This window comes from Mus caroli, unplaced genomic scaffold (assembly GCF_978045245.1).
Source record: "Mus caroli unplaced genomic scaffold, Mus_caroli_1 scaffold_11, whole genome shotgun sequence".
Lineage (NCBI taxonomy): Eukaryota > Metazoa > Chordata > Mammalia > Rodentia > Muridae > Mus > Mus caroli.
In genome coordinates this window covers 35,975,205-36,001,961 of record NW_028227266.1, presented here as the reverse complement: position 1 = coordinate 36,001,961, position 26,757 = coordinate 35,975,205, and the positions used below count along the sequence as shown (strand labels likewise).

General features: G+C 37.4%; 3 protein-coding genes across 3 annotated transcripts; all 3 read left to right on the top strand.

Annotated features, from left to right (window-relative positions):
- The first annotated feature begins 505 nt into the window (after positions 1 to 505).
- On the top strand, positions 506 to 1,459 carry LOC110301834 (olfactory receptor 8B3-like). Its single transcript, XM_021172506.3, has one exon. The coding sequence runs from the start codon at positions 530 to 532 to the stop codon at positions 1,457 to 1,459; it is 930 nt and encodes a 309-aa protein (XP_021028165.1). The 5' UTR covers positions 506 to 529.
- Positions 1,460 to 11,902: 10,443 nt separating this feature from the next.
- Positions 11,903 to 12,859, top strand: LOC110301848 (olfactory receptor 8B3-like). The gene has a single exon (XM_021172525.1). The coding sequence runs from the start codon at positions 11,927 to 11,929 to the stop codon at positions 12,857 to 12,859; it is 933 nt and encodes a 310-aa protein (XP_021028184.1). The 5' UTR covers positions 11,903 to 11,926.
- Positions 12,860 to 25,265: 12,406 nt separating this feature from the next.
- LOC110301343 (olfactory receptor 8B8-like) lies at positions 25,266 to 26,198 on the top strand. The gene has a single exon (XM_021171793.2). It carries the CDS (start codon positions 25,266 to 25,268, stop codon positions 26,196 to 26,198), a length of 933 nt encoding a protein of 310 aa, XP_021027452.1.
- Positions 26,199 to 26,757: the final 559 nt, after the last annotated feature.

Genomic DNA, 26,757 nt, shown 5'->3' with positions numbered 1-26,757 from the left:
GAAACTGGAATTGCAATGTCCCTGATAAGGTTATCCTATGTAGTCAGAATTCAAGACTTCAAGATTAATAATTATGTTATATGGTGGCAGGAGACATTCTTTCTATGATTCACTCCTTTTTCTTTAGTTTTAGAATAGGGATATGGTTTTCATTCATACTACAGCAAAGATGAGTGTTCAGTAGCAAACAATAAAATACGTTCCAGGTAGCTGCTTCCTATTTTCATTGTTGTGGGAAGGCTCTAGTGAAAGAAGACAGGAGGTGAAGGTGGGGGAAGACTGAATCTTTTTAGTGAGGTCTTCTCCTTTATTTTGTCATATTTTATAAATAATACTAAAAATTTGAACAATTTGATATCAGACTTAAGATAATTTTTTGAACATTCACCAGCTCATTCTGTAAACATAGCCATGACTAGAATAAACACTACCAACATACACTTCACAGGGGAGAAGGATCCAGCATGGAGTGTGGATTGTCCTCTAACATAGCTCTATTTTCTGTGTCCACAGATTCTCTCAGAGAAGAATGGACTCAGTAAATGTCTCCTTGGTGACTGAATTCATTCTGGTGGGATTAACTGACAAGCCTTATCTACAAATACCCCTGTTCTTTGTGTTTCTGGCAATGTACATGGTCACTGCATTGGGAAATTTATCTTTGATAATACTAACTGTTTTGAATTCTCACCTTCACACCCCTATGTACTTTTTCCTCTTTAACTTGTCTTTTGTAGACCTTTGCTATTCTTCTGTGTTCACTCCACAAATGCTAATGAATTTCATAAGGAAGAATACAACTTCTTACATGGAATGTATGGCCCAACTCTATTTCTCTTGTTTTTTTGTTATTTCTGAGTGTTATGTGTTGACTTCAATGGCCTATGATCGCTATGTGGCCATCTGTAAACCACTGTTGTATAATCTTGTCATGTCCTCTAAATTATGTTTGAACCTAATGCTTGTTTCCTACTTTATTGCATTTTCTGAGTCTGTAGCTCACACTGCTTGCATGCTTAGATTGACCTTCTGTGATGCCAACACCATCAACTACTATTTCTGTGATATTCCCCCTTTGCTTCAGCTCTCTTGTACGACCACGCGTGTCAATGAGGTTGTAATTTTTGTTGTTGGGAGCATCAATATCATTATTCCTACTTCAACTATATTTGTCTCCTATGGTTTTATTCTCTCCAGTATCTTTCGCATCAGTTCTTCTGAAGGCAGGTCCAAAGCTTTCAGCACTTGTAGCTCACACATCATTGCTGCTTTTCTGTTCTTCGGCTCAGGTGCAATCAGGTACTTCAAACCCTCCTCAGCTGGGTCTATGGATGAAGGAAAAATCTCTTCTGTCTTTTATACCAATGTGATTCCCATGATAAATCCTCTACTGTATAGCTTGAGGAACAAAGACATTAAAGTTGCCCTGAGAAAAACGCTGAGGAAAAGGAACTTTTGACTGTACAGTGTTGTCTGTGTGCCTCTTTGTTTGAGCACAAAGATCGTTTCTATTTATGGGCAATATTTCAGTGAAAGAATTTAATTTACCTCTTTTTTAAACCAAAAAGTTTTCTAATTTTTTTCAGTTTTGAACAAGCAGAACCCATTGCTGTAATTATATGAAGCCTGTTTTATTTCTTTCATAAAAATAAACTTTGATTTTACTATGTTTGGGTTTTAAATGCTTGAAGTTTTTGTCTTCTCCATTCTTTGTCACTTTCATAATTTTCTATTCTGTTTAATATATAAAATAATTTGTCTGAAACAACTTACGTATTTGTACCCACTCATTACACACTTGTCTTTATGTTATGATAAGAATGTAATTTATACTAATTTAATTATTTCTAAGTAGGAAAATTCTGACAAAAAAATAAAATAGATTGCATGCAGGTGAAAAAAAATGATATATATGTGATAGTCTTGGAGACTTGTATATGTGTCACATTAGCAATTGAAGAAAATATGATGCTTTTCAGTGGAGGATGTACAGAAGAGGACAGATGTTTAAATTTCATTTTCAAAAAAATAACATATTACTAATACCAAAAAGAAATTGCATGAATAATAGAAAAGAGGCAACACTAGTCTAGATTTATATCATTTGAAGAACCATTTCCCATCATTTGACAAATAGTATATTCATTTTGTAAATAAAAATAGGAAAAACAGCCGAGGATTTCATTAACATTTTTCTTAAATAATACACATGTTACTCAGAATAATAACTTCAGAAATGTTAAAATTGTGTTTTGAATTCATCTAGCTTTACTTTAGATTCTATTCACACATATTTGTCCATCTGAACAATGTGCTAGTAAAAGCAGTTTCTTTTGAAACTCTTAGAGTGAATGTGCCTTTGTAATTTATACAGAGGACAGGAGTATATTCACTGTAAACAAACAAAAAACTTAAAGAAACAATGTTCCAATGTCACATTCTGTCTATGTTAAGTAAAACATCAAGGCAAACCAAAGATCTTATAGGTTTTTGCACTTTTTAGTAGTAAGGTACATACCCACTGAGAATGGTGGAAGTTGTTGACTAAGCATCCCGAGAGGTCCACCAAATCTGACCTGTTTTATAAAGTATAGTTGCAAAATTCACCAGTATTGGCAGGTACCAAAAGATGGAGATATTGCCTTTACTTTACTGGAAAGACTATGTACATTGATATTCATGGGGACAAGTCAACATTGACTTTGATAGTTACCACATATTAAGATTCTAATATAACTGAATTTCATATCTATTTAACTGTCTGTTTGTGTATCTATTGACCCATTTTTCTGTGTATCTATCTATACTAAATAATATACTGGCTGCCATTGTACTCAAATAATCCATAGGCTTCTATAATTTTATGTGAGGACCCTTAAAGATGAAAATGGTGCTATTTCAATTTGGTTAATTAATCTTTTATTTTTATGTACTAAAGCAAATAAGAGTTATTTAATAACTACGGTGGTTTACACCTTTCTAAAATAGCTCACACTTTTCAATTGAAAGAAATCAATTTACGTTGAAGTTGTCAATTGTTTGCATGGAAGATCTATAACATTTGCAACTCTAGGAGAGTATCATACAGGATTTCAAGTAAGTGCAAGAGTTCAACTCTTTGGAACTTGGTGTATCCTTTAAAGACATCAGCATTCCCTGAAGTGTATTAATGGTTAGATGAAAGGGAATCCTTTTGAAGATAGTACTTTTAAAGTAATAATACAATTTGCAGACTCTTTAGTTTCTATTTAAAATGCTTCATTTGTGTATGCTGACGGGGGCATATTTGGGTACTGTTTAAAACGAGTGGAGTTTCACATATGTTGTATCCTTATCCTCTCTCTTAATTTGGTCACAGATGGATGAACTAAAGCCAAAGAGTTCAGGAAATAGCCAGGGAGCAGTTTTTATCCAAAATTAAAGGAGAAAATGAGAAAGAGTTCCGTGAAGAAGGATTCAAAACAGACAAGTGACCTGCCAATCTATTTCATCATTGTAATGCATAATACCCTCCAGTAGAAATGCCAATTTTAAGTGTCATAATTTTACTGAATTTGCAAAGACAAAAAAAAAAGTCTTTCACTTTAGAAGAAAAGCTTCTGTGTTATGATTAATGTGCTTTTCTTGCATGATTTGAGTTCCATAAATTTGAAATATATCCTGTTTGTATATGTTTCCAAGGTATATATTTTGTCTGCAATATTCCTAATAAAAATGTACTTTAAGTCGAAAAGTCCAAGTGAGTATGTTTCAATTCCATGTGGGAGGGAGACGAAAGCAATCACAGGAGGAGGGAAGGAACTGGATGGAAAAGGGAAGAGGAAGGGGAAGAGGGAACATAATAAAGTATTGAGTGGAGGGAACAGGATCAAAGTCCTGAGGGCCACCATAAAGAATGGAAAAAGGCAACCTCAGCGGGGTAGGAGGTAGGGGCACCCTCTAGAATGTACCAGAGACCTTGGAGGTGAGACACTCCCAGAATTTAAAGGGAGAGACCTTAGATGATATGCCCTACAGTGGGGAGAGGGAAGTTGTAGAGCAACTCCAGTAGAAAGACAGGGCATCAAATGAGGGAATGGGGTTGCCATTCCACAGTCAAAAACTTTGACTCATAATTGTTCCTGTCTGGATGAACTACAGGGACAAAAAAAAGGAGAAGAACCCGAGGAAATGAGGTAGAGAGACAGCCCTAAGTGGGATTCAGCTCCAGGGGAGGTCCTAAGGCCTGACACTATTACTGAGGCTTTGAAGTGCTTACAAAAAGATTATCATGACTGCCCTCTGAAAGACCCAAGAAGCAGCTGAAAGAGTCGGATGCAGGTATTTACACCCAACTAATGGACAGAAGTTGCTGCCCCCTGTGGTCGAGTTAGGGAAAAGCTCGAAGAAGCTGATGAGTAGGTTGACCCTGTAGGAGTACTAACAGTTTCAATTAACCTGGATCCCCAAGATCTCTCAAACACTGGATCACCAACTAGGCAGCATATACCAGCTGATATAAAGCCCCTAACACATATACAGCAGAAGATTGCAGGATATGTGCTCAGTCAGAGAAGATGCACCTAACCCTCAAGTTACTGGAGACTCCAGGGTGTGAGGAGGTCTGGTGGGATGGAAGTGGGGGAAGTGGGTACATGCTCATGGAGAATGGAAGTTGGGAAGAGATACCGGATGTGGAACAGTCAGAGAGTGGACAGGGAGGGGAATAAAATCTGGAGTGTAAAAAAAGATTAAATAAAAATAAATAAATAAATAAATATTGAAAGGCTTTTTTTTTTTTTTTTTTTTTTTTTTTTTTTTTTTTTTTGGTTTTTCAAGACAGGGTTTCTCTGTATAGCCCTGGCTGTCCTGGCACTCACTTTGTATACCAGGCTGGCCTCGAACTCAGAAATCCGCCTGCCTCTGCCTCCTGAGTGCTGGGATTAAAGGCGTGCGCCACCACGCCCGGCGAAAGGCTTATTTTGAATAATATTAATATTTACACTTAATAAAAATGTTTGAAGATTTTGTATATGAATATTTTATGTATACTACTAAATACATAAATTCAGGTCAAGATTATCTCTCTTCAAATTTGGCATTGCATATATTTATCATAAATAGTAACATGAGACACAGGAAGACTACTGTATAAAGCCTCTGACTCATTAAACATATTGACACCATACCTTGTAGCATCTCATTTTATCTCTGTACTACAGTATTTATAGACCCTCTTTGTCACCTACATTATTATCATATATGATATGTATATATCATATGTATATATCATATATCTAATGCATTATGGATATAGAACTTAACAACTGAAAAACACCATGGTTATTACCTTAACTTGATTAATTTACATATTTGTGTACATACATTTGAGTGTGTATGTGTGTGTATGTGTGTCTGTGTGTGTCTCTGTGTGTATGTGTGTGTGCAGCAGTAAAAATAATAGAAAGGGAGTCTATTAGTTACTTGGTGGGTATAGGAGCGCTTAGGGTAAGAAAGGGTGTTGCGGCCTGCCCGCAGTCCACAACACGAACGATTCAACTGAGAATGGTAGTTCGAACTGAAAAGAGAGGAATCTAGACGGGGCGGAAGAATGAATGGAGCCAAGACAACAAACGTTCTGATCAAGGCTCAATTTTACTATTTTCAGACACTCAGTTATAAAGGAAGGGGGAGGGAACCCAATATCCCGCCAAGTAACTCAGGGTCCAGTAGCAGGACGAACACGTGTGTGCCTCCAGGCAGCAAAGGCAGGTTCCAGCAGTAGGCGTGGCAGGACGAATGAGCAAGTAGCTCCACCCTTGAGCAAGCAGGTTCCAGGCTGGGGGAAGGGAGGCCACATTTCCTCTCATTAGTTAACAAAACAAACAAACAAACAAAAAAGGGGGTGGCCTGAGGCAGAAAAATTATCTATGTTCAATAGTTCTGCCTGAGTTCCTAGGGCCAAAGAAAAAAAACCTGTTTCCGTGGGATTCCCTAACTTTTCTAATGGTAAAGTGTATTTGGCTAAGACTGTCTTTATTATCCTAGTAAACCACTAACAACAGAATAGGCTCTGACTTTATAATGCTAATTAGTGCTGAATAGGTAGCTACCTGTTTGCATTTTAAGTAGGGCGTTGGAACCCTGGCTAAGTTTAACTAAACAAATTTAGAATAACACTGAGCTGATAATTCTCCGCAATTTTGGGTGACAGGCAGGGGAAACAGTGAGAAGGGGTAAGACCGGCTGGCTCCTAGTACAAGGCCAGTTGGCTTTTTTATTTGGGTGGGAGGCAGTGAAGGGCTTGCCCTTACGACAGTAAGGTCTCCAACCTCTCTCCCCCCTATTAATTAAGTTTAAATAGGCAATGCTTAACAGAGGTGATCAAATGATTCTTTTCATCCATAGATGAGTGGGCCTTTAACCTTGACTTGGGTGGACATTGACCTGATTCCTCCCGTGAGCATTATAACAACTCACATCTGTGGCTCTTGGTATCTTTTGGGGAGGGGAGGCAGAGCCTTAAGTATTTTTGGTTTTTAGCTGGAGTCAGATACCAACCTCTTTTAAATCAGGTGTGTCGCACAGGGAACTTAGAAACGGTCAAACTGGACCTTTCTTTTGCAGTAATCTCCTGCGCCAAGCGGTACCCATACTGTATTCATATGATTATGAATCAGTATCGCAGTTCTGAGTTATGCGCGGTCTCTATATGAGACTTGTCAACCTCAGATTTAGCAAGGCCTAGACAAAAATTATGTCAGTATTAACATCACTAATTTTGGTTAAAATAGGAGCTGAAAGTCTTTCCTCTTCATCTCTGTTATTCCCAATAGCCTGAGGAACTAAGGACACCTTGCAGTAACAGCAAGGGTGAAAAGCCAGAGGCCAGCTAAGGGACTAAGCCCATCTCTATCAAAATAAGAACTAATCTCTGTAAATATATATGAAATTTCTACTTCCCTAGCTCTCCTGGTAAATCTAAATCTTATCTCAGACTGAAAACCACATGCTGGGATGTCCTTGGAAGGGAGATTAGCAGTACCACCTGTTTGCTCTTAGGGGCGGAGAACCGGAGAATGTAGATTGACCTGCTTGAGAAAAGGAAGAATTCTAAACAATGAGAGTGTAGCAATGTAAATTTTCTGTTTGGAGAAGTCAAGGTACTTTATTTAGATGCAAATTGTAAAACTAAAGCTAATCTCCGGCCTCCTGTAGGGGATTTGGCTCAGAGGAAAACAGTTTTTCTGAGAGCTTCCACTCCCAGCTGAACTCTAAGCACAAGAGGAATTTTAGTCTTTAGAATGATACTTACGAGAAGAGACAGAATCTGTGTTTACCTGACGAATTAATCTCTCTGGTAGCCACCGTGCTTCATCTTCATCTCATGAAAAAACACAAACTGAGCCTCTTCCCCAGATTAGAACTGGATCTGGACCCATTTATTAGTCAGGGCGTCCTTCCATTTTACTAATGCATAAGAATTAGAAGTAACTGGGTGCCAGTGGCGTTCCGCTGCAGACTGACCTTTAATGTCAGTTTGCAAAAAGTTTAGGACAAATAAGGTGAAGGCAAGATGAACCTTTGGTGACTTTGGGGGAAATGCTCTGAATTAACTTTGCTAGGTAATTTAGAATATAGGAATCTCTAATAATTGAATTGAATATTAGACCAGTCTAAGATTGAGTTAGAATGGCTGGTCACACTGAAGAAGAGTGAAAAATCATTATGACTCTATTAAATGACTAATTTTACTAAGTCTGAATATACAGTCTCTGATGTACTATTGCCATAAAGTTAAAAGGCTAGAAGCTAGTCTAAACTGGAAAAATGACAAGCAAGGATTTAAGGTAAACTTCCCTTGAGAAGCATTAGTTAATAAAATACTTTCCACTTAGGAAACAATATATACTGAAAGATTAAAACTTTTGGCTTCTTGTAAAGAAGCAGAAACAATAAACATTTTTCTTACATAATGTAAAGCTATATTAGCCATACGTAGAGGAAAAATTTTTTAGTGATTACCCGTTTACTAGAAGCAAAAATCTTTGAATTTAAGCATTATTTTAAACATCTGAATAGATCTGTAACACTGTTAAAAAGAAATTTTCTTGAACACAGGAAAAAACTTTTTTAGGCATTGTTTGCAAAACAAAAGAAAGGGCCACAAGCCGCTCTGGGGCTGCCCAGAGCCCTGTATTGACTCAAAGGTAAAATACTTTTTAATCTGAGCATTAATCTTAAATTTGCAATCAAACTGCAAGCTGCAGTCAATGGAACAATGGCAGTTTTAACCATAATTTTTAAGTTTTTGTGCAAGGTTAGGATAATACCTACAACTTTGGGAAAGCAAAACCTATGTTTAAAACAATTTATCACTGTTAAAATCAATATTAGAAGCATTACTATCATATTACGAAGTTTGGATATCAATTAATACCTATGAATACCTATTAAAGCAAGCTTTAACGCGTTAATAAAGAGGCATTGCTTTATATCTTATCTTAAATTTTACTATTTAGGATAGGAACCACATTAATCATTATCTAAACTAGAAATATCTTAAGAGAGTCAGCCTCTGAAGCTTAATCTCAAACTCTAACTCGCTTAGCTGTGTGTCCCTATGAGTAGCACCTCCCGAAGTGGTGACTATAGGTGAAGCGGGAGATTTGCAAGAGGACCAATTCTCATTAAGGTAATGGGCAATTCCTCTATCTGAGTGATTTTTGTTAAAATTCAGTCCATCATCAGAGTTTCCACATTTATCAATTTTTGAGTTAAGAAGATCTTTTTCTGAGGAGGCCTTCTCTGATAGGCACTCCTCCTGAGATACCACAAGCTCCGCCTGAGGGCAATTTAGCCCTGGAAAAGTTGCATCTTTTATAGCATCATTTACAAGCGCCCAGAGACCTAGGGTAAAATTATCTGTCTGAGTGATATTCAAGGCCTCACCAACTTTCTCCCAGGTTCCACAATCTATCGTTTCTTCTTTTTTGAACCATGGACAACAGCTATCTATCTTATCTAAAAAATTTCTTACTAATTGTACTTTAAGCCTTACTCCTCTGGCCTGAAGCAACTCCTGAAAACTAAAAACAACCGCCTGATCCATGACTTTAAACCCTTCCTTCTTCCACCTAAGCAGTTTTCTAAAAAGCTGCGGCACACTGCCTGTCTCCGTATCTAGTTCCGATTAACGAACTACTGACCCCAAGCAGAAACAGTGTTGGGTCAGCACTGATTCAAACTTGATTCGTATCCTACCGCATCCTCAGCAACACTTTACAAAACTGAAATTTTAGGCTAGCGCTAGCATGTGTACCTGTCCGTTGCTCCGATGCTCCTCCGATACGAAGATCCTTTCCTTTCTTGTGGAGCTCCACACAGCAGTCGTTTCTCTTAGCATCCCTCTGACATTCTTCAGGTCCCTGTTCGGGCGCCAACTGTTGTGGCCTGCCCGCAGTCCACAACACGAACGGTTCAACTGAGAATGGCAGTTCGAACTGAAAAGAGAGGAATCTAGACGGGGCGGAAGAATGAATGGAGCCAAGACAACAAATGTTCTGATCAAGGCTCAATTTTACTATTTTCAGACACTCAGTTATAAAGGAAGGGGGAGGGAACCCAATATCCCGCCAAGTAACTCAGGGTCCAGTAGCAGGACGAACACGTGTGTGCCTCCAGGCAGCAAAGGCAGGTTCCAGCAGTAGGCGTGGCAGGACGAATGAGCAAGTAGCTCCACCCTTGAGCAAGCAGGTTCCAGGCTGGGGGAAGGGAGGCCACAAAAGGGGAACTGGAAAGATGATCTAATTGTGTTCTATTTTATTTTCTTAAAACTGTTTAGAGTGTTTACTTATTTATTTTAATCTTTTTAAATTTTTAATTAAAATATAATTATAGAACTTTCCACTTGCCTTTTCTAGTCTCCAACCTTTCCAATTCACACAAGCTCTTGCTCTCTCTAACATTCAGAGCTTCTATTTGCTTATGTGTTGGTTATATATATATATATATATATATATATATATATATATATATATGATTTAAAAAAATTTCTTTGTCCATATAAAGTTATGTTTTGCATGAGTACATGACTGACCACTGAGATGAAAAAGAATATTTGTAATACTGCCAGGATTTTTCAGTTTTCTTCAACTTTCTATGTGGGGTTCAGTTCTTTGAAGATGTCCATCTTTCCATAACCAGAAACAATTTTTACATAATATCTAAAGTATTTTTGATAGCAGAAAACTGTAGGTAACTTTCTGAAACATGGTATTTTATAAGTCAGTAGCAAGACCTTGGGCAATTCACTAATATGAGGAAACAAGGGAGGATGAATCACAAACTAGGAATTCCCATTGGAACTTAGGATAACTAGGGAGGCAAGAGTCTTTCTTTCTTTTTTCTTTTTTCCTTTTTTTTTTATTAGATAGTGTCTTTATTTACATTTCAAATGCTATCCCAAAAGTTCTCTATACCCTCCCCCTGCCCTGCTTCCCTACCCACCCACTCCCACTTCTTGACCCTGGCATTCCCCTGTACTGGGGCATATAAAGTTTGCAAGACCTAGGGTCCTCTCTTCCCAATGATGGCAGACTAGGACATCTTCTACTACATATGCAGCTAGAGACATGAGCTCTGGAGGTACTGTCTAGTTCATATTGTTGTTCTACTTTCTACACAAGGGATGTGACTTCTCTAGAGTGATTGCAAAGTATAAGTATAATTGTGGGTCCCTCAGGAAATAAGGATCAAAATCCAGGATACAATAGAATTTTCTCAGCTGCTTCTTCAATATAAATGTTCTCATCTGAGAAAACCCTAGATAATCTCTTAACACTGCTTATAAGCACATACATGCCACAATTTAAGGACCCTTTTCTCTTCTTCCAGGAAAGATTCAAAGCCTTAATCACAAATAATGCTCTACAATTCAGAAATTAGTCAAGGAAAATTAAGTCTTGTGCACATCTTCCTTGAAACAATGGATCTAAATCCCTGAATCTGAAATATGTATGCAGATAAATATGGATAAATGGGAAAATTAGAGACCTCAGATGTTTGGAATGAAAATTGTGATTTTTCTGATTTACAGGTATACTAACAGCTCTCTCTTTCCTTCTCTCTCTCCTCTCTCTCTCTCTCTCTCTCTCTCTCTCTCTCTCTCTCTGTCTCCCTCCCCCCTTTCTTTCTCTTCTCTTTTCTTTTTCAATGAATATTTGTTTTTTTATTTTTTGAAAATGTACATTTTTCATTTAATGAATTGTGATTATAATTTTGTTTCCTCAAACAGCTCTGGTGCCCTCCCAACTCATCAATCCAAAGTATCTCTTAATGTTTGAAGGAGTTCAGGGAGTTTATTTCCTTTTCTGTACAAAATGAGACTAAAATGAATTGTTCTTAAGAAGAGAGCCTACAGTAGGATCAAAGCATATTAAGAGGTGTTGCTTCCAAATCAAATTACAGTATCTCTGATGAAGTTCTTTTGCATGGTCAGATCTCAAACCTTACAGATTCATAATTCTGTTATATGGTGCCAGAAGACATTCTTTCCATGATCCACTCTTTTTCTTTTAGGTTTAGATTAAGGATATGGTTTTCATTCATACTACAGCAAACATGAATCTGCACTAGCAAACAACAATATACTTTCAAGGTATCTACTTCCTATTTTCATTGTTTTGGGAAGGCTGTACTGAAGGAAGACAGGAGATAGTAGAAGACTAAATCTTTTTAGTGCAGACTTCTTTATTTTGTCATGTTTTATAAATAATTCTAAAATTTGAACACCTTTGAATGTTCACTAGCTGATTCTGTATACCTAGTTATGGCTAGAAGAACACTGGCAACATACACTTCACAGGAGAGAAGGATCCAGCATGGAGTGTGAATTATCCTCTAACATAGCTCTATTTTCTGTGTCCACAGATTCTCTCAGAGAAGAATGGACTCAGTAAATATTTCTTTGGTGACTGAATTCATTCTGGTGGGATTAACTGACAAGCCTTATCTACAAATACCCTTGTTCTTTGTGTTTCTGGCAATGTACCTGGTCACTGCATTGGGGAATTTATCTTTGATAATATTAACTGTGTTGAATTCTCACCTTCACACCCCTATGTACTTTTTCCTCTTTAACTTGTCCTTTGTAGACTTCTGCTATTCTTCTGTGTTCACTCCACAAATGCTAATGAACATTATAACAAGGAAGAATACAATTTCTTACATGGAATGTATGACCCAACTTTATTTCTTTTGTTTTTTTGTTATTTCTGAGTGTTATGTGTTGACTTCAATGGCCTATGATCGCTATGTGGCCATCTGTAAACCGCTGTTGTATAATCTTGTCATGTCCTCTAAATTATGTTTGAACTTAATGCTTGTTTCCTACTTTATTGCATTTTCTGAGTCTGTAGCTCACACTGTTTGCATAATGAGACTGAACTTCTGTGATGCCAACAAAATCAACCACTACTTCTGTGATATTCCTCCTTTGCTCCAGCTTTCCTGTACAACCACATATATCAACAAGCTTGTAGTTTTTGTTGCTTCTAGCATCAATATCATTGTTCCCATTTCAACTATATTTATTTCCTATGGTTTTATTCTCTCTAGCATCTTTCACATCCGTTCCTCTGAGGGCAGGTCCAAAGCTTTCAGCACCTGTAGCTCACACATCATTGCTGCTTTTCTGTTCTTTGGTTCAGGTGCATTCATGTATTTCCAACCCTCCTCATCTGAGTCTATGGATGAAGGAAAAATCTCTTCTGTCTTTTATACTAATGTTATTCCCATGATGAATCCTCTACTCTACAGCTTGAGGAACAAAGATATTAAAGTGGCTCTGAGGAAAACCCTGAGCAAGAGGAACATTTAACTGTATGGTGTTGACTTTATGCATCTTAGTTTGGGCAGAAAGGTATTTACTATTTATCAGCAATATTTAAGTGCAAGATTTTACCTAGATTTTTTTCCAGCAAATATTCTATTTAGAGTGGGGCAGTGGTGGTGCATGCCTTTAATCCCAGCACGTGGGAGGCAGAGGCAGGCAGATTTCTGAGTTTGAGGCCAGGCTGGTCTACAAAGTGAGTTACAGGGCAGCCAGGGCTACAAAGAGAAACCCTGTCTTGAAAAAAACCAAAAAAATAAAAAATAAAAAAAAGAAGAGAAAAAATTCTACTTATTTCCAGTTTTGAATGGTCAGAAACACTTGTTATAATTATATAGCCTAGTCTGTTTTTTTTGTAACATAAATAGAATCTTCTGGGTTTGGCCTTATAATGTCCAGAGTTTGTTTTCATCTTTCTTTGTCACTTCTACAATTTTCTATTATTTCTTATTTAAAAATAATGTGACTGTAATAATTTACATATTTCTGTCCATTCATTGCAAACTTATCTTTATTCCCTTTATAATTTTGAATAGTTCTTTAAAAGATTAAATGAAATAAAGCTAGGATACCAGTTTCTAGTGTGTGTGTATTTCACATTTTGAATGTGAGTTTTTGAATATGTAATTTGAGTATATGATTTCTGATCTGTTTTTACATCTTCTACTGTAAACCAACATATTTATTCAACTGTCAATGTGAGGGATATGAATTATTCATTATCAATAGCTTATTAAAAACTTTATAATTTTGTAATTGCTGCAGGTTTCAATCATGCCATTAATTCACATACCTTTTTGTATGTTTGTATTTGTATTGTTTAGGAAATATGAAGGTTTGATCTTTGAAACCTTATTATCATTTGTCTGTGAAGGAGACATTTCTCAGGTTGTAGAAGTTGTCACTTTATTTTGGAATGTTCTTTCTGTTTTTTTTTTAAACAGGGGGTTGAATTCTTCTACAAAATTAAAAATGGAATAATCTGAATGTTTTGAGGGTCTAGTACTTCAAGAAAAGAGATCTGGGACAGAAAGAGAGCCAAAAGAGTCATTAGACTAGCAGCCAAGGAGACAGATAGTGAATAAATAAGCCCTTTTCTTCAAAAAATCACTGAAGGTATTCTAAAAATCATATTTCTATATAAATTTTAACTTTCTTCTGCAGAGAATTGCAAATATTTTTCTTGTTTTATTAATCTCACATTGTACTTCACACCAACAATGACTGCACATGAGTAGTGTTTTGAGTAATGAAGATTGTTTATACGGAAATGAAGACAGGCTATATTTATTTTGTTCAAGGAGCATGAGGACAGCCAGTCCAAGGAAAAAAATATCTTATAGTCATTGAAACTTCAGTTAAGAAGAAGGCTTTCAGACATTGAAGGGCAGAAAATGGAAGCTTTTTTTATGACTTTTTTTATGAATATGGATGTACATGCACACATGTGCCAGACTACACACACACACACACATACAGAACAAGAATAAATATTTTGTGTTTGGTCTTGTCTATATAGACTCAGTATAGGGTTTATATTTCTATGACTGGTTATTGAAAAATTGTGACAAGGTTTAATAATAAATGATTAATTGATTAAATGTATCTTTCAATGTGATGAATAAAGTGTGCTGTAAATGAACAGTAGTATTTCTGAAAATGGCATAATAAAAGAAAAATCAAAATATTAAGACAACATAAGAAAATTACACAAAATAAGGACCAAGGAAAGAGCTCATTCAACACTAGCTCTGGCATAAACATGGCATTGACAAATCTTTTGTAATTTCTACTCAACAGATAGAACTGTAAGTTCTCAGCACAGTCATTGGGCAAGAAAAACCAACAACTGTTACTAAATTAGCATGAAGAATATTGATTTCACTGTAAAGAGGAAATAAACCTGTGTCAAAAGTTCTAATGAATCAAACAAAAATTTTATAACAAATAGAAACATATATATATATATATATATATATATATATATATATCAGCAGACATTGCTCTACCATAAACCACACCTGTCAAAAGACCTGACAGGCTGCCTGCAGATCTTAATCATGGTGGTTGTTTGAATATGCTTGGCCCATAGAATTTGCACTATTAAGAGGTATAGCCTTATTGGAATAGGTGCAGCTTCCTTGGCAGAAATGTGTAGAAATGTTTGGAAGGTTCCTGTGCTCAATCTCTGCCCAGCAGGGAAGAGACCTTCATGCTTGGTGCCTGCAGAAGATAATTTCTCCTTCTGGATGCCTTTGGATCAAGATATAGAACTCTTGGTTCTTCCTGTACAATGTCTGCTTGAAGGATGTCAAGCTTCTCACCACAATGATAATGGACTGAACTTCTGAAACTGTAAGTCAGCCCCAATTAAATGTTGTCCTTTGTGAGAGTTGCCTTGGTCTTGGTGTCTCCTAAGAGCAATAAAACTATAATTAATGCACCCATTTTATTAGCAATCTCAGACCCATCCTTAGCACTGCCAGAGAATACCAGTTACAGGGTTTCATCTCCTTTACATCCCATTGATTCCTTAGATAATCTCTCCCAAGACTCCCTTCTCTCTTCCTCCAACAGGAAGCAGTTTACCTATGAATTTATCATTTAAGCAGGACATTAAAGTTGATGGCACTTAGCTAACACACTCTCTGAAAATCCAAAAAGAAAAATGAAAGAAAACAAAAGTACACAAACTCAACTACAACACATCCATAATTCAGCACTTAGACCTGTAATCACCCTGGACCATATGCTTAAATAACAGCATAAGAACACAATTAATATCAGGTGTGGGGAGTATGGAGGGAGAGAGTACTGGGGAATGCAACTGGAATGGGGGTGGGGATCATCTCTGGGATGGAATAGAAACTGAGGAAAATAGAATCTTCCAGGAACCTATAAAGATGACCATAGCTAAGACTCCAAGTGATGGGTGATAGAGAACATGAACTACACATTTCCTGTAACCAGACAAGACTTCTGGTAGAACTACTGAGACACCAAGCTATCCACAAAACCTTCTACCTACAATTTGCCCTGTCCACCATGATATGCCAAGATAAAAGTGGGACAGAAATTGTGGAAGTAGCCAATCAATGACTGGAGACCATGAGAGGGAACCAACCTCTACTATTACCTGAAGGATCAGAAACAAGAACCTGGACAGCTTACAAACCTAAGATAGAACCAAATATAAATGGCAAAAAAGTCAATAAAATTATTCATAATGATAGTTTACTATATTCACAGATTAGTGACTAGCCTAAATATCATCAGGGTGGATTCATCTAACAACTGATGGAAACAGACGCAGAAACCCATCCCAAAGATTAGGTGGAGCTTGGGAAATCTCATAAAAGAAAGTGGGAAGCATACCTGCCAGCAGCCACAGGTTACTGGGGTTCCAGAAAGGAAAGATGGGGTTGGATGGGAAAGGCGGCAAGAGAAATACTGAGCCAAGACACAGTTCTCTGATCAAGACCCAGTGTTTACTTATGAGTCTGAGCTTATGAAGGTGGGGAAACTCATCCCCCACTTTGTCAGGATCTGTCAGGAAAACAAGCTCAGCTGCTTAGCAGGAAACTTCTTACAGGAAGCTGCAGATGTGGCTTTTGTAGACAAAAGACTTTACCTAGGTTGGAAGACTCCACCCTAGGTGAGCTAGCAACTGTGGAAAGCCAGGTCCTAGACAGCCTGCTCAAGGCTGAGGGTAGGGCACAGGGAAGCATTGAAGAAACCAGAAGGTTCATGGACATCACAAGAAAATGCACAGAATCAACTAATCAGAGCCTCATAGAGATTGAACCAACAACTAGGGATCCTTTGTGGAACTAGGCTCAGTCCTCTGCATATATGTTACAGTTGTGTAACTTGATCTTCTTTCGGGACTCCTAATAGTGGGGGTAGGACCTGTCACTGACTCTGTTGCCTTTCTCTGAACACTTCTCTCCTACTGGTTTGGCTTGTCCAGCCTTAATAGAAAAAGGGGTATCTGGGTTGGGGAGCAGGGCCGAGGGAGGGTATAGGGGACTTTCAGGATAGCATTTGAAATGTAAATGAAGAAAATATCTAATAAAAATAGAAAAGGAGGTATCTAGTCCTTCATCAATGTGACATGCAACAACTGGTTAATATCCATTGAGGTGGGCCTTTTGTCTAAGAGAAACAAAGGAGTGGATGGGTGGGGTATATAGGGATGGGTAGAGCACTGGGAGGAAAGAGACAATAAACATATCTCAACATCAACATTAAACATTACCTTGGAGTAAAGGATGAAAAAAGATATTTCAAGTAAATAAACACAGAGGGCAAGTTGGTATAGCTAGTTTAATATCTAACAAAATATATCACAAATCAAACTTAATAAAAAATTATGTGAAAAGACACTACATATTTATCAAAGAAAAAATTTACCAAGATGACATTTCAGTCTTAACATATATGACCAAAAACACAAGGCCACCCATTTTTGCAAAAGAAACACTACTACAGTTTAAATTACAAATTGACCCTCAAATATTCATAGTGGACAAACTTCAATACCCCGTTCTAACCAATTGTCACATCATCCAGACAAAAACTAAACAAAGAGATGTTGGAGCTAACTGGCATTATAAAGTAAATGAACCTAAGAGAAATTTCCAAAATACTCCACCTACGCAAACACAAAAGAACACATCTTTGCCCAAGGAGTTTAGAGGTCTGGTTAGGTGAGAAGTCGGGGATAGGGACAGCTTTGTAGAAACAGGGGTGTGGGGAGGAGCTATAGGGTGAGGAACAGTTGGAGGGTAGACAGGGAGTCAGGGATAAAACCTGGAATGTAATAAATAAATAAATAAATAAATAAATAAATAAATACATATCAAAAAAGAACACATCTTTTTTTCAGTACTTCACTGAACTCTTCATACAATTAACAATTTACCTAGACACTAAGCAAGTCTTAATAGACAAAAAAATAATACCAATCATCATCCTATTACAGCACCATGGATAAAAGCTGTATATCAACTACAGAAACAACACAATTTTTATAAACTCATGAGCAGTGAATGATTCTCTTCTAAAAGAAAAATTCTAAAGACATAAACAAATAAGTGAAAGACATTCTAAAATTCTTTGAAAATGAATCACAACATAGGCAAACTTATGAGACACGATGAAAGCAGCACTAAAAGGAAATTCTACAGCGCTAAATTCCTACATAACAGCAACAAGAACAACAACAAATTGGAGAGCCCTCATATTAGCAACTTAACAGCACACCTGGAAGCTCTAGAGCAAAAAGAAGTAAGCATACTCAAGTGGAGTAGTCAACAAGAAATACTCAAATTAAGGGTGGAAATAAATAAAAGAACAATACAAGAAAAATCAATAAATCAGAGAGTTGTTTCTTGGAGAAAACCAAAAAGTTAAACAAACCCTGATTCAAATTAAGACACATAAAAGAGAATATCCAAATTAATAAAACAAGAAATAGGAATGGTGACATAAAAAACAATACTAAGGAAATCCAGAGAATTTTAAGAACATATTTTACTAAGTTGGGAAATCTAAAAGAAGTGGATAATTTTCTCAATAGGGAACACTTACCAACACCAAATCAAAATCAGATAAATTATTTAAATTGAACTATAAATATTAGTGAAATAAAAACAGTCAATAAAAAATCTTTCAACCAAAGAAAGCCCAAGGCTGGATGGTTTTAACACAAAATTCTACCACACTTTCAAAGAAGAGTTAGTGCCAATACTCTTCAAATTATTTGACAAAATACAAACAGAAAGCATTACCTAATTCATTTTATAAGGTCACAGTTATACTGATAAACAAAGTATCTAAAGACTCAACAAGGAAAAATCATTACAGACCGATTTTCCTTATCAAATTAGATGCAAAATACTCAATAAAATACTTGCAACCAAGTAGGCTTTATTCCAGAGATGCAGGTATAGTTCAGTATGAAAAAAAAAATCAGTAAATGTAATCCACCATGTATATAAACTGAAAAAACAAACAAACATGATCATCTCATTAGATGCAAAAGAGGCATTTGACAAAATTCAGTATCCTTTAATAAAAAAGTCCCGGAGAAAGTAGAAATATAAAAGACATACCTAAATATAATAAAATCAACAATTTACAGTCAGCCTACAGCCAACATCAAATTAAATGGAGATAAACTCAAAATAATTCCACTAAAACTAGGAACAAAGCAAAGCTGTCCACTAGTATTTGATGTCTTACCTAGAGCAATAAGAAAACTAAAAGAGATCAAGGGATTTCAAATTAGAAAGAAATACATAAAACTATCATCTCTCTCTCTCTCTCTCTCTCTCTCTCTCTCTCTCTCTCTCTCTCTCTCTCTCTCTCTCTCTCTCTTTCTCTCTCTCTCGACTTGGTTCTGCACAACTTTAATCCCAGCAATTGGGAGTCACAGGCAGATGGATTTCTGTGAGTTCAAGTCAGGTCTACATAGAAAGTTCGAAGAGAGTGAGAACTACATAGAGAGATCCTATCTCAAAAAAAAAAAAACTATAATAATTAATTAAACAAAAGAAAGCCAGAATTTTTGACAGCATAGAAGACTAGCTTCTTTAAAAAGTATTTTCTTGATTTATATTACAACCATTGTTGCCCCATCCTGCACCCCCCCTCCACAATTCCTCATCCCACTTCTCTTCCCCCTTGTCTCCAAGAGAGTATCCCTCCTCCACAAGGCCTCCCCCTTCCCTGGAGTCTCAAGTCTCTCCAGGATTAGAAGAATCTCCAACTGAGTCCAGAAAAGTAAGTCCTCTACTATTTATGTGTCTGGGCCTCCATTGTATGCTGTATGGTTGGTGGGTCAGTCTCTGCCGCTCCCTGTTGTCCTAGTTCGTTGAGACTGTTATCTTCCTATAGGGTTGCCCTCCCGTTCAGCTTCTCCAATCCTTCCCTTAATTCAATCATAGAGGTCCCAGGCTTCAGTTCAATGTTTGTGTACAGGTATCTGCCTCAGTCTTAATATATATGTTATTGATCCAACTATCAATAACATATATATCATATATATATATATATATATATATATATATATATATCTCCATAGCTTATGTCCTTGTTGTAGACATCAAGTCTGTCACAAAACCCTCAGCCTGCTATCTATCCGCATGACTGAGAAAATTCAATTAAATGACTCCTAATAATATTCTATTATACTCATACATTACTGCCTTGTCCAGTTATTTTAAGAAAGGCTTCCTAGTAGCAGATCCAAGACCATGCAGAGACCCACAGCCAGTGATTATTCAGAGAGAGAGGGAGGGAGGGAGAGAGAGAGAGAGAGAGAGAGAGAGAGAGAGAGAGAGAGAGAGAGAGAGAGAGAGAGAGAGAGAGAGAGAGAATGAGACACTAAATTAGATGTTTCCTTTAGGTGCTTCCCCTCAGAGATGGGTGACTCCACAGAATAGGTGGAAGAAAGTTTGTAGGGGTCAGAGGGGATAGAGGATAGCATGAAATCATGAGTACTTGAGCCACCAAATCAAGTACACAGGACTCATATGGGCTCACAGAGACTGAAGCAACAATCCTGGAGTCTGCAAGGATATGTAGCAGGTTCTCTGCTTAAATGTTTCAGTTTGATGCTTAGTGTAGAACTCCTAATAGTGGAAGCATGGCTGTATCTGACTCTTTTGCCTGCTCTTGGGATTTTTCTCCTACTGTGTTGCCTTGTCCAGCATTGGTATGGGGTACTTTGCCTTGTCTTGATGTATCCTAGTTTATCCCATTTGACTGTCATCTCTTGGAGGTCTACTCTTTTCTGACGAGAAAACACAAAGGGAGTGAATCTCAAGGAGAGGCAGGTGCAGAAAGCTGAAGCAATGGAGGAAGGGGAAACTGTGGTCAGATGCATTGTATGAGAGAAGAAGCTATTTTTAGTAAAAATAAAATTAAGAAAACAATATGATGGACCAATATATTTGATTTGTTACCAAAAATAGAGATTTTAATTTGTGAATAATTAAAAAACTATAAAAGTCAGAATATGAATCAATTGCAAGTTCATATACTAATAATGAATAATATGAAAGGAAAATTAAGAAAATATGCATATATATCATGCATCACAAAAAGAGCACAAAATTTTGCATAACAAAATCTACCAAACTTTGTTGAAAGATGATAATAAGATGTAGATATAAGGAAATACATCCTCATTCATAAGTTAGAAAACAATATTGTTAAGACAATAATGCCCAAATTAAGTTATACATGCTTGTCTGAGTTAAAGAAAAACATATAAGATTTTCATGGTAATTTTATGTTGCTGTTGTTTGATTTTAGTAATATTGGACTTATAAAATGAATATTGATGTCTTTGATTCTCTTCACCTTGAGGGAAGAATTTGAAAAATTAATCGTGTTTTATATGCTTGAATAGAGCACTCACTGTTTTTTGTTTGTTTGTTTGTTATACTTTGGTTTTTGTTTGTTTGTTTGTTTCAGGTGGCTGCCAGGCATTCTGAATATGACAGACACACAGCATTTGGTGTTATACTGAGTTTTTCTGAAAAAAAAAAAAAAAAAAAAAAAAGGACGGGGCAGATAGAAACTAATCTTATAGATGATTCATGAACAAGATGTGGCATAGATTGTATGTATTTGTGTTCATTACTTTACCAGGGTGTTCATCCTAATTTCGTGTTGTTATGCCAGTAATAGTAAATGGTAAGAAGGTAGCTTCTTTTTCCTTACCAGATGCAGTGTGGCCAGTTTCATGGAAGACCAGGATGTAAGAACCCCACGAATAATTTTCAGACTACTCTCAGATGATGAGTACATAATTGTGGCTCAGTTTCTGTGTTAATGAAGGATTCTGTACTTCCGGATCCATCATGTTGCTGAATTAAAGTGATTTATTTTTTCATTCTCCCTGGAGAATGTTCAATCCCTCAAGTGAAGGAAACCTTGAGTAAAACATCAACCCCCTAAGGAAATGATGACATATTAAGGCCCAAGTTGTAGCTATAAAACCATTTATCTCCCTATTATACCTAGAAACTATTCCCTAGGGGAGTGTGATTTATTAGCTACTCTACTTATAAGTGAGTGCATGATAACAGTAATATCACATTGAAGCTCTGAAATATCAAAGGTAAATATGAAAATAATTTTTCTCTGCTACTAGAGATGATCATAACTTATGATAAGCTATTAGATTTAGTTTAGATATATTGAGTATGTCAGAAATGTCTCTAGGATGAAATTGTTCTTCCAGGGCCATATAAGTTTGTAGATAATGAGGAACCACCACTTTTTTTTTTACTTAATAATTAAGAATTCTGAATTCAATTTCCATTACTGTCTACTTTGAGACTAAAGTCCAAAGAACTAAGATATGTCAGTCACTATTTTCTATACTGTGCAGTACTGAGACTCAAGTGAAATGGATATAAGAATCTGCTCAAAGTGGGACACAGAGACTGTTCAAAGACATTTAGGATCTTAGAATAGGTAGAAGTTTTAAGGACATCCTTCTTTTTGGACAGAATTACACTAGTCTTCATTCATGATTATTTTCTACCCCAAGGAAGTAACTACAATATTCTAAAAGTATTCCTTATGCTTTAGAACAATACCCTTTTCTCAAAGTCTAACCTGTGTAAGAGACCAACACACATTCTGAAGGTATATACCTCCAATCTCATCAATGAGGGGAGACTCAAGATTAGGAAAACCAATGGTCGAAACTGGTTGTGTCTTGGCTCTGCTTTCTCCTTTCTTGTCTTTGGATACTGTATGTTTTCAGAGAAGTACTGACAGACATCTATGGAATGAATGTGATATTGTATTTAGTTACTTATCTTGTTGATAATTGAGGGCAGAAATAGTAGAAGAGCCAGAGGATAGATGAATATATGGAAAAGTGTCTTTGGCACAAAGCAGGGCATTTGCACAAACAAACTCACAGTAACTCTGACAGAAAGCACAAGATCTCTGTAAGCCCAAGCCAGATGAAATCCAAGCACAGAAGTGAGTCAAGAAGCTCCACCCTTAGCTGAGAACTATTTATAATCTTAAGCTGCTGGTAGAAGAGTCAGTCTGTTTTAAGAGTGAAGCTCCTGGTAAGCCAACTGTACTGGCTATTTTTGTGTCAACTTGACACAGCTGGAGTTATCACAGAGAAAGGAGCTTCAGTTGAGGAAATGCCTCCATGAGATCCAACTGTAAGGCATTTTCTCAATTAGTGATCAAGGGGGAAAGGCCCCTTGTGGGTGGGACCATCCCTGGGCTGGTAGTCTTGGGTTCTATAAGAGAGTAGGCTGAGCAAGCCAGGGGAGGCAAGCCAGTAAAGAACATCCCTCCATGGCCTCTGTATCAGCTCCTGCTCCCTGACCTGTCTGAGTTCCAGTCCTGACTTCCTTTGGTGATGAACAGCAGCATGGAAGTGTAAGCCGAATAAACCCTTTCCTCCCCAACTTGCTTCTTGGTCATGATGTTGTGTAGGAATAGAAACCCTGACTAAGACAAATTGGTACCAGCAGAGTGGGGTATTCCTGTGACAACCTGACCATGTTTGGGGGAGGACTGTGGAAGGACTTTGGAACTTTGGGCTTGAATATCCATTCGTTGCTAAGAGCTCTGTCAGATGTTGTGTAGGAGCTTGGAAGATAATGCTGAGAACAGTGCAGAAGATGGAGGCCTGGTTTGTGAAATTTCAGGGGGAAAATTAAAGACTCTCTTCAGGGCCATTGCTGTTTTTATTGTGAAGATTTTGTAGTTCTGGTTAGCTGGGGCTGAAGAATCAGCTGTGATTAACAAGATACCAGAACTACTAAAGCAAAAACTTTGCATTACTGGGACTATTGATGCTGGTTAGCTGGAGCTAAGAAATTAGCGGTGATTAAGAAGAGACCAGCATCGTTGAGGTGACATCTTCTGGGAAGTGTTTTCTGAAAGCACAAAGAGGCTGTGTTCCAGAGATAGGCAAGGTTGTACTCCTTCTGCAGTGGGACTTGGTAATGTGTAAGGGTCACCCAGGTGGTACTGGTTTTGAAGGCATGAAGGGGTCACACAGCAGCTCAGGCTCGGCACTGTGAGAGGCCATGGAAGGCCATTGGTGAAGGTGCAGCCCCAGTTGTAATTGAAGGCCCAGGACTGAAGGGGTCATGCAGTGTTTTGGAGATTCCAGTACCACGAGATGACCACCAAGAGCAGCAGCAGCAGTGGAGTACAGGCATCTGGAGCCCAGAGGACGACGTGTGTGCTACAAAGGGCATGGCTGGAGAAGTGACCCAAGCCCTTGGAGGAGCCCAGAAGATCGTGAGTTGGATCCCAGACGTTGGACGGTTGGAGATTGATTTTTGCTTTGATTGTGACTGTGCCCTGATATTTTCCCTCTCGAAGGAAGAAACTGTTTTATTGGAGCCCACAGTTAAGAGACTTTGGATTTTAAAAGAGATGGATATTTTAAAGAGATTGAAATTTTAAGAATATGTAAAGACTGTGGGACTTTTAAAGTTATTTAGATCTTGGGGATGAATAAGAATGTAAGGGTTGAGGCTTACTAGTGATGTGTTTGTGTGTCAAGTTGACAAGGGGTCAATTGTACTGGCTATTTTTGTGTCAACTTGACACAGCTGGAGTTATCACAGAGAAAGGAGCTTCAGTTGAGGAAATGCCTCCATGAGATCCAACTGTAAGGCATTTTCTCAATTAGTGATCAAGGGGGAAAGGCCCCTTGTGGGTGGGACCATCCCTGGGCTGGTAGTCTTGGGTTCTATAAGAGAGTAGGCTGAGCAAGCCAGGGGAGGCAAGCCAGTAAAGAACATCCCTCCATGGCCTCTGTATCAGCTCCTGCTCCCTGACCTGTCTGAGTTCCAGTCCTGACTTCCTTTGGTGATGAACAGCAGCATGGAAGTGTAAGCCGAATAAACCCTTTCCTCCCCAACTTGCTTCTTGGTCATGATGTTGTGCAGGAATAGAAACCCTGACTAAGACACCAACCATCCTCCAGGAGAAGGATATACTTCAAATAATTTTTGACGAACACAAAAGAGCATGATTAAGAATAAAAAAGATAGGAAGTAGGATAGGCAGAAAAAGAGAGGGTAAATATTATCAAAATAGATATGAAATAATACTGTGTGTAGATGTGTGTGTATGTGTGTGTGTGTGAGTGTGTGTGTGTGTGTGAGAGAGAGAGAGAGAGAGAGAGAGAGACTGAGGGAGGCAGAGAGAGACAGAGAAAGAGAAGGTAAAAAGAATTCAAATGAAAGAAACACCATAATCATAATTAAAGGAAAAAGTTATGTTGGTGATACTCTATATGTTTGAAAGACTGTTTTGGGAATGGTTGTATTTTATTCTAACATAATTTCACTTGACCTGTGCTCACAGATTCCTTTAAAGAAGAATGGGTTCGGAAAATGTCTCTTCAGTGACTGAGTTCATTCTGGTGGGATTAACCAAGGACCCTGATCTCCAATGCCCTCTTTTTGTCCTCTTTTTAGTGATGTATGTTCTCACTGTATTGGGAAATCTGAGTTTGATTACCTTAATTGTACTGAATTCTCACCTTCATACCCCAATGTACTTTTTCCTCTTTAACTTGTCACTAGTTGACTTCTGGTACTCTTCTGTGTTCACACCAAAAATGTTAGTGAGCTTTATATCAGAGAAGAACATTATTTCCTATAGAGGATGCATGACCCAACTTTTCTTTTTCAGTTTTTTCTGCATTTCTGAATGTTATGTGCTGACTGTAATGGCCTATGATCGCTATGTGGCCATATGTAATCCACTCTTGTACAATATTGTCATGTCTCCTAAATTATGTTTGAACCTCATACTTGGCTCATATATAATGGCATTTTCTAGTGCCATGGCTCACACGGGATGCATGCTGAGACTGACCTTCTGTGATGCAAACACCATCAATCACTACTTCTGTGACATCCCCCCTTTGCTTCAGCTCTCCTGCACCAGCATCTATGTCAATGAGCTGGAGGTTTTTGTTGTAATAGGCATCAACATTATTGTGCCCACCATCACCATCTTTATCTCTTATGGTTTCATCCTCTCAAGTATCTTTCATATCAGCTCGAAGGAGGGCAGGTCCAAAGCCTTCAGTACCTGCAGTTCCCACATAATTGCAGTTTCTCTGTTCTTTGGATCAGGTGCATTTATGTATCTCAAACCATCTTCTGCTGAGTCAATGAGTGAAAGTAAAATCTCGTCTGTCTTTTATACCAATACAGTTCCTCTACTGAATCCCTTAATCTACAGCTTGAGGAACAAAGATGTTAAAATTGCCTTGATAAAGACCCTGAGTAAGAGAAAGTGCTGATCTGAGTGAGTGTCCTTTCTCATGTAGTTACTGGGCTTGGAATGTCAGTTTTATTAGTTCCATTTGTGTGGCCATTATAATATCTTTTTGTGTGTTTGCTTGTTTATTTGTAGGGAGAAATAAATTTGAATCTCATTTCAATAATTTATTTCTGATATTTTATAGATAATGACTTTTTTCCTTACCATTGCCATAGTTTCTCTTGTTTGTTTACATGTAAATTAACAATTCTAATGGAGAAGTTTAGGTATTTGAAAATAGGATAATTTTCACCATTTCCTCCTGTGAAGAAAGATTAATATGTGATAACCATGTCACTTAATGTGTCGAGGAAGTAGAGGGACTCAACTATACCAGCTTTCAGAAGCATGCATTTACAAGATATTTCTATTCTGGTTATTCCTTCCTTTATTGGAAGATATTTTTTTTACAAAGCTGAAATGGAAGGTTCCAGAGTAAATACAAGTTGCCTACTTATGTATTAAAGATAAAGAATTATCTTTCAGCAAAGAGTTCTGTTAATTTGATAAGTCTTTTTTTCCAGGAGTTTTAGGCATGA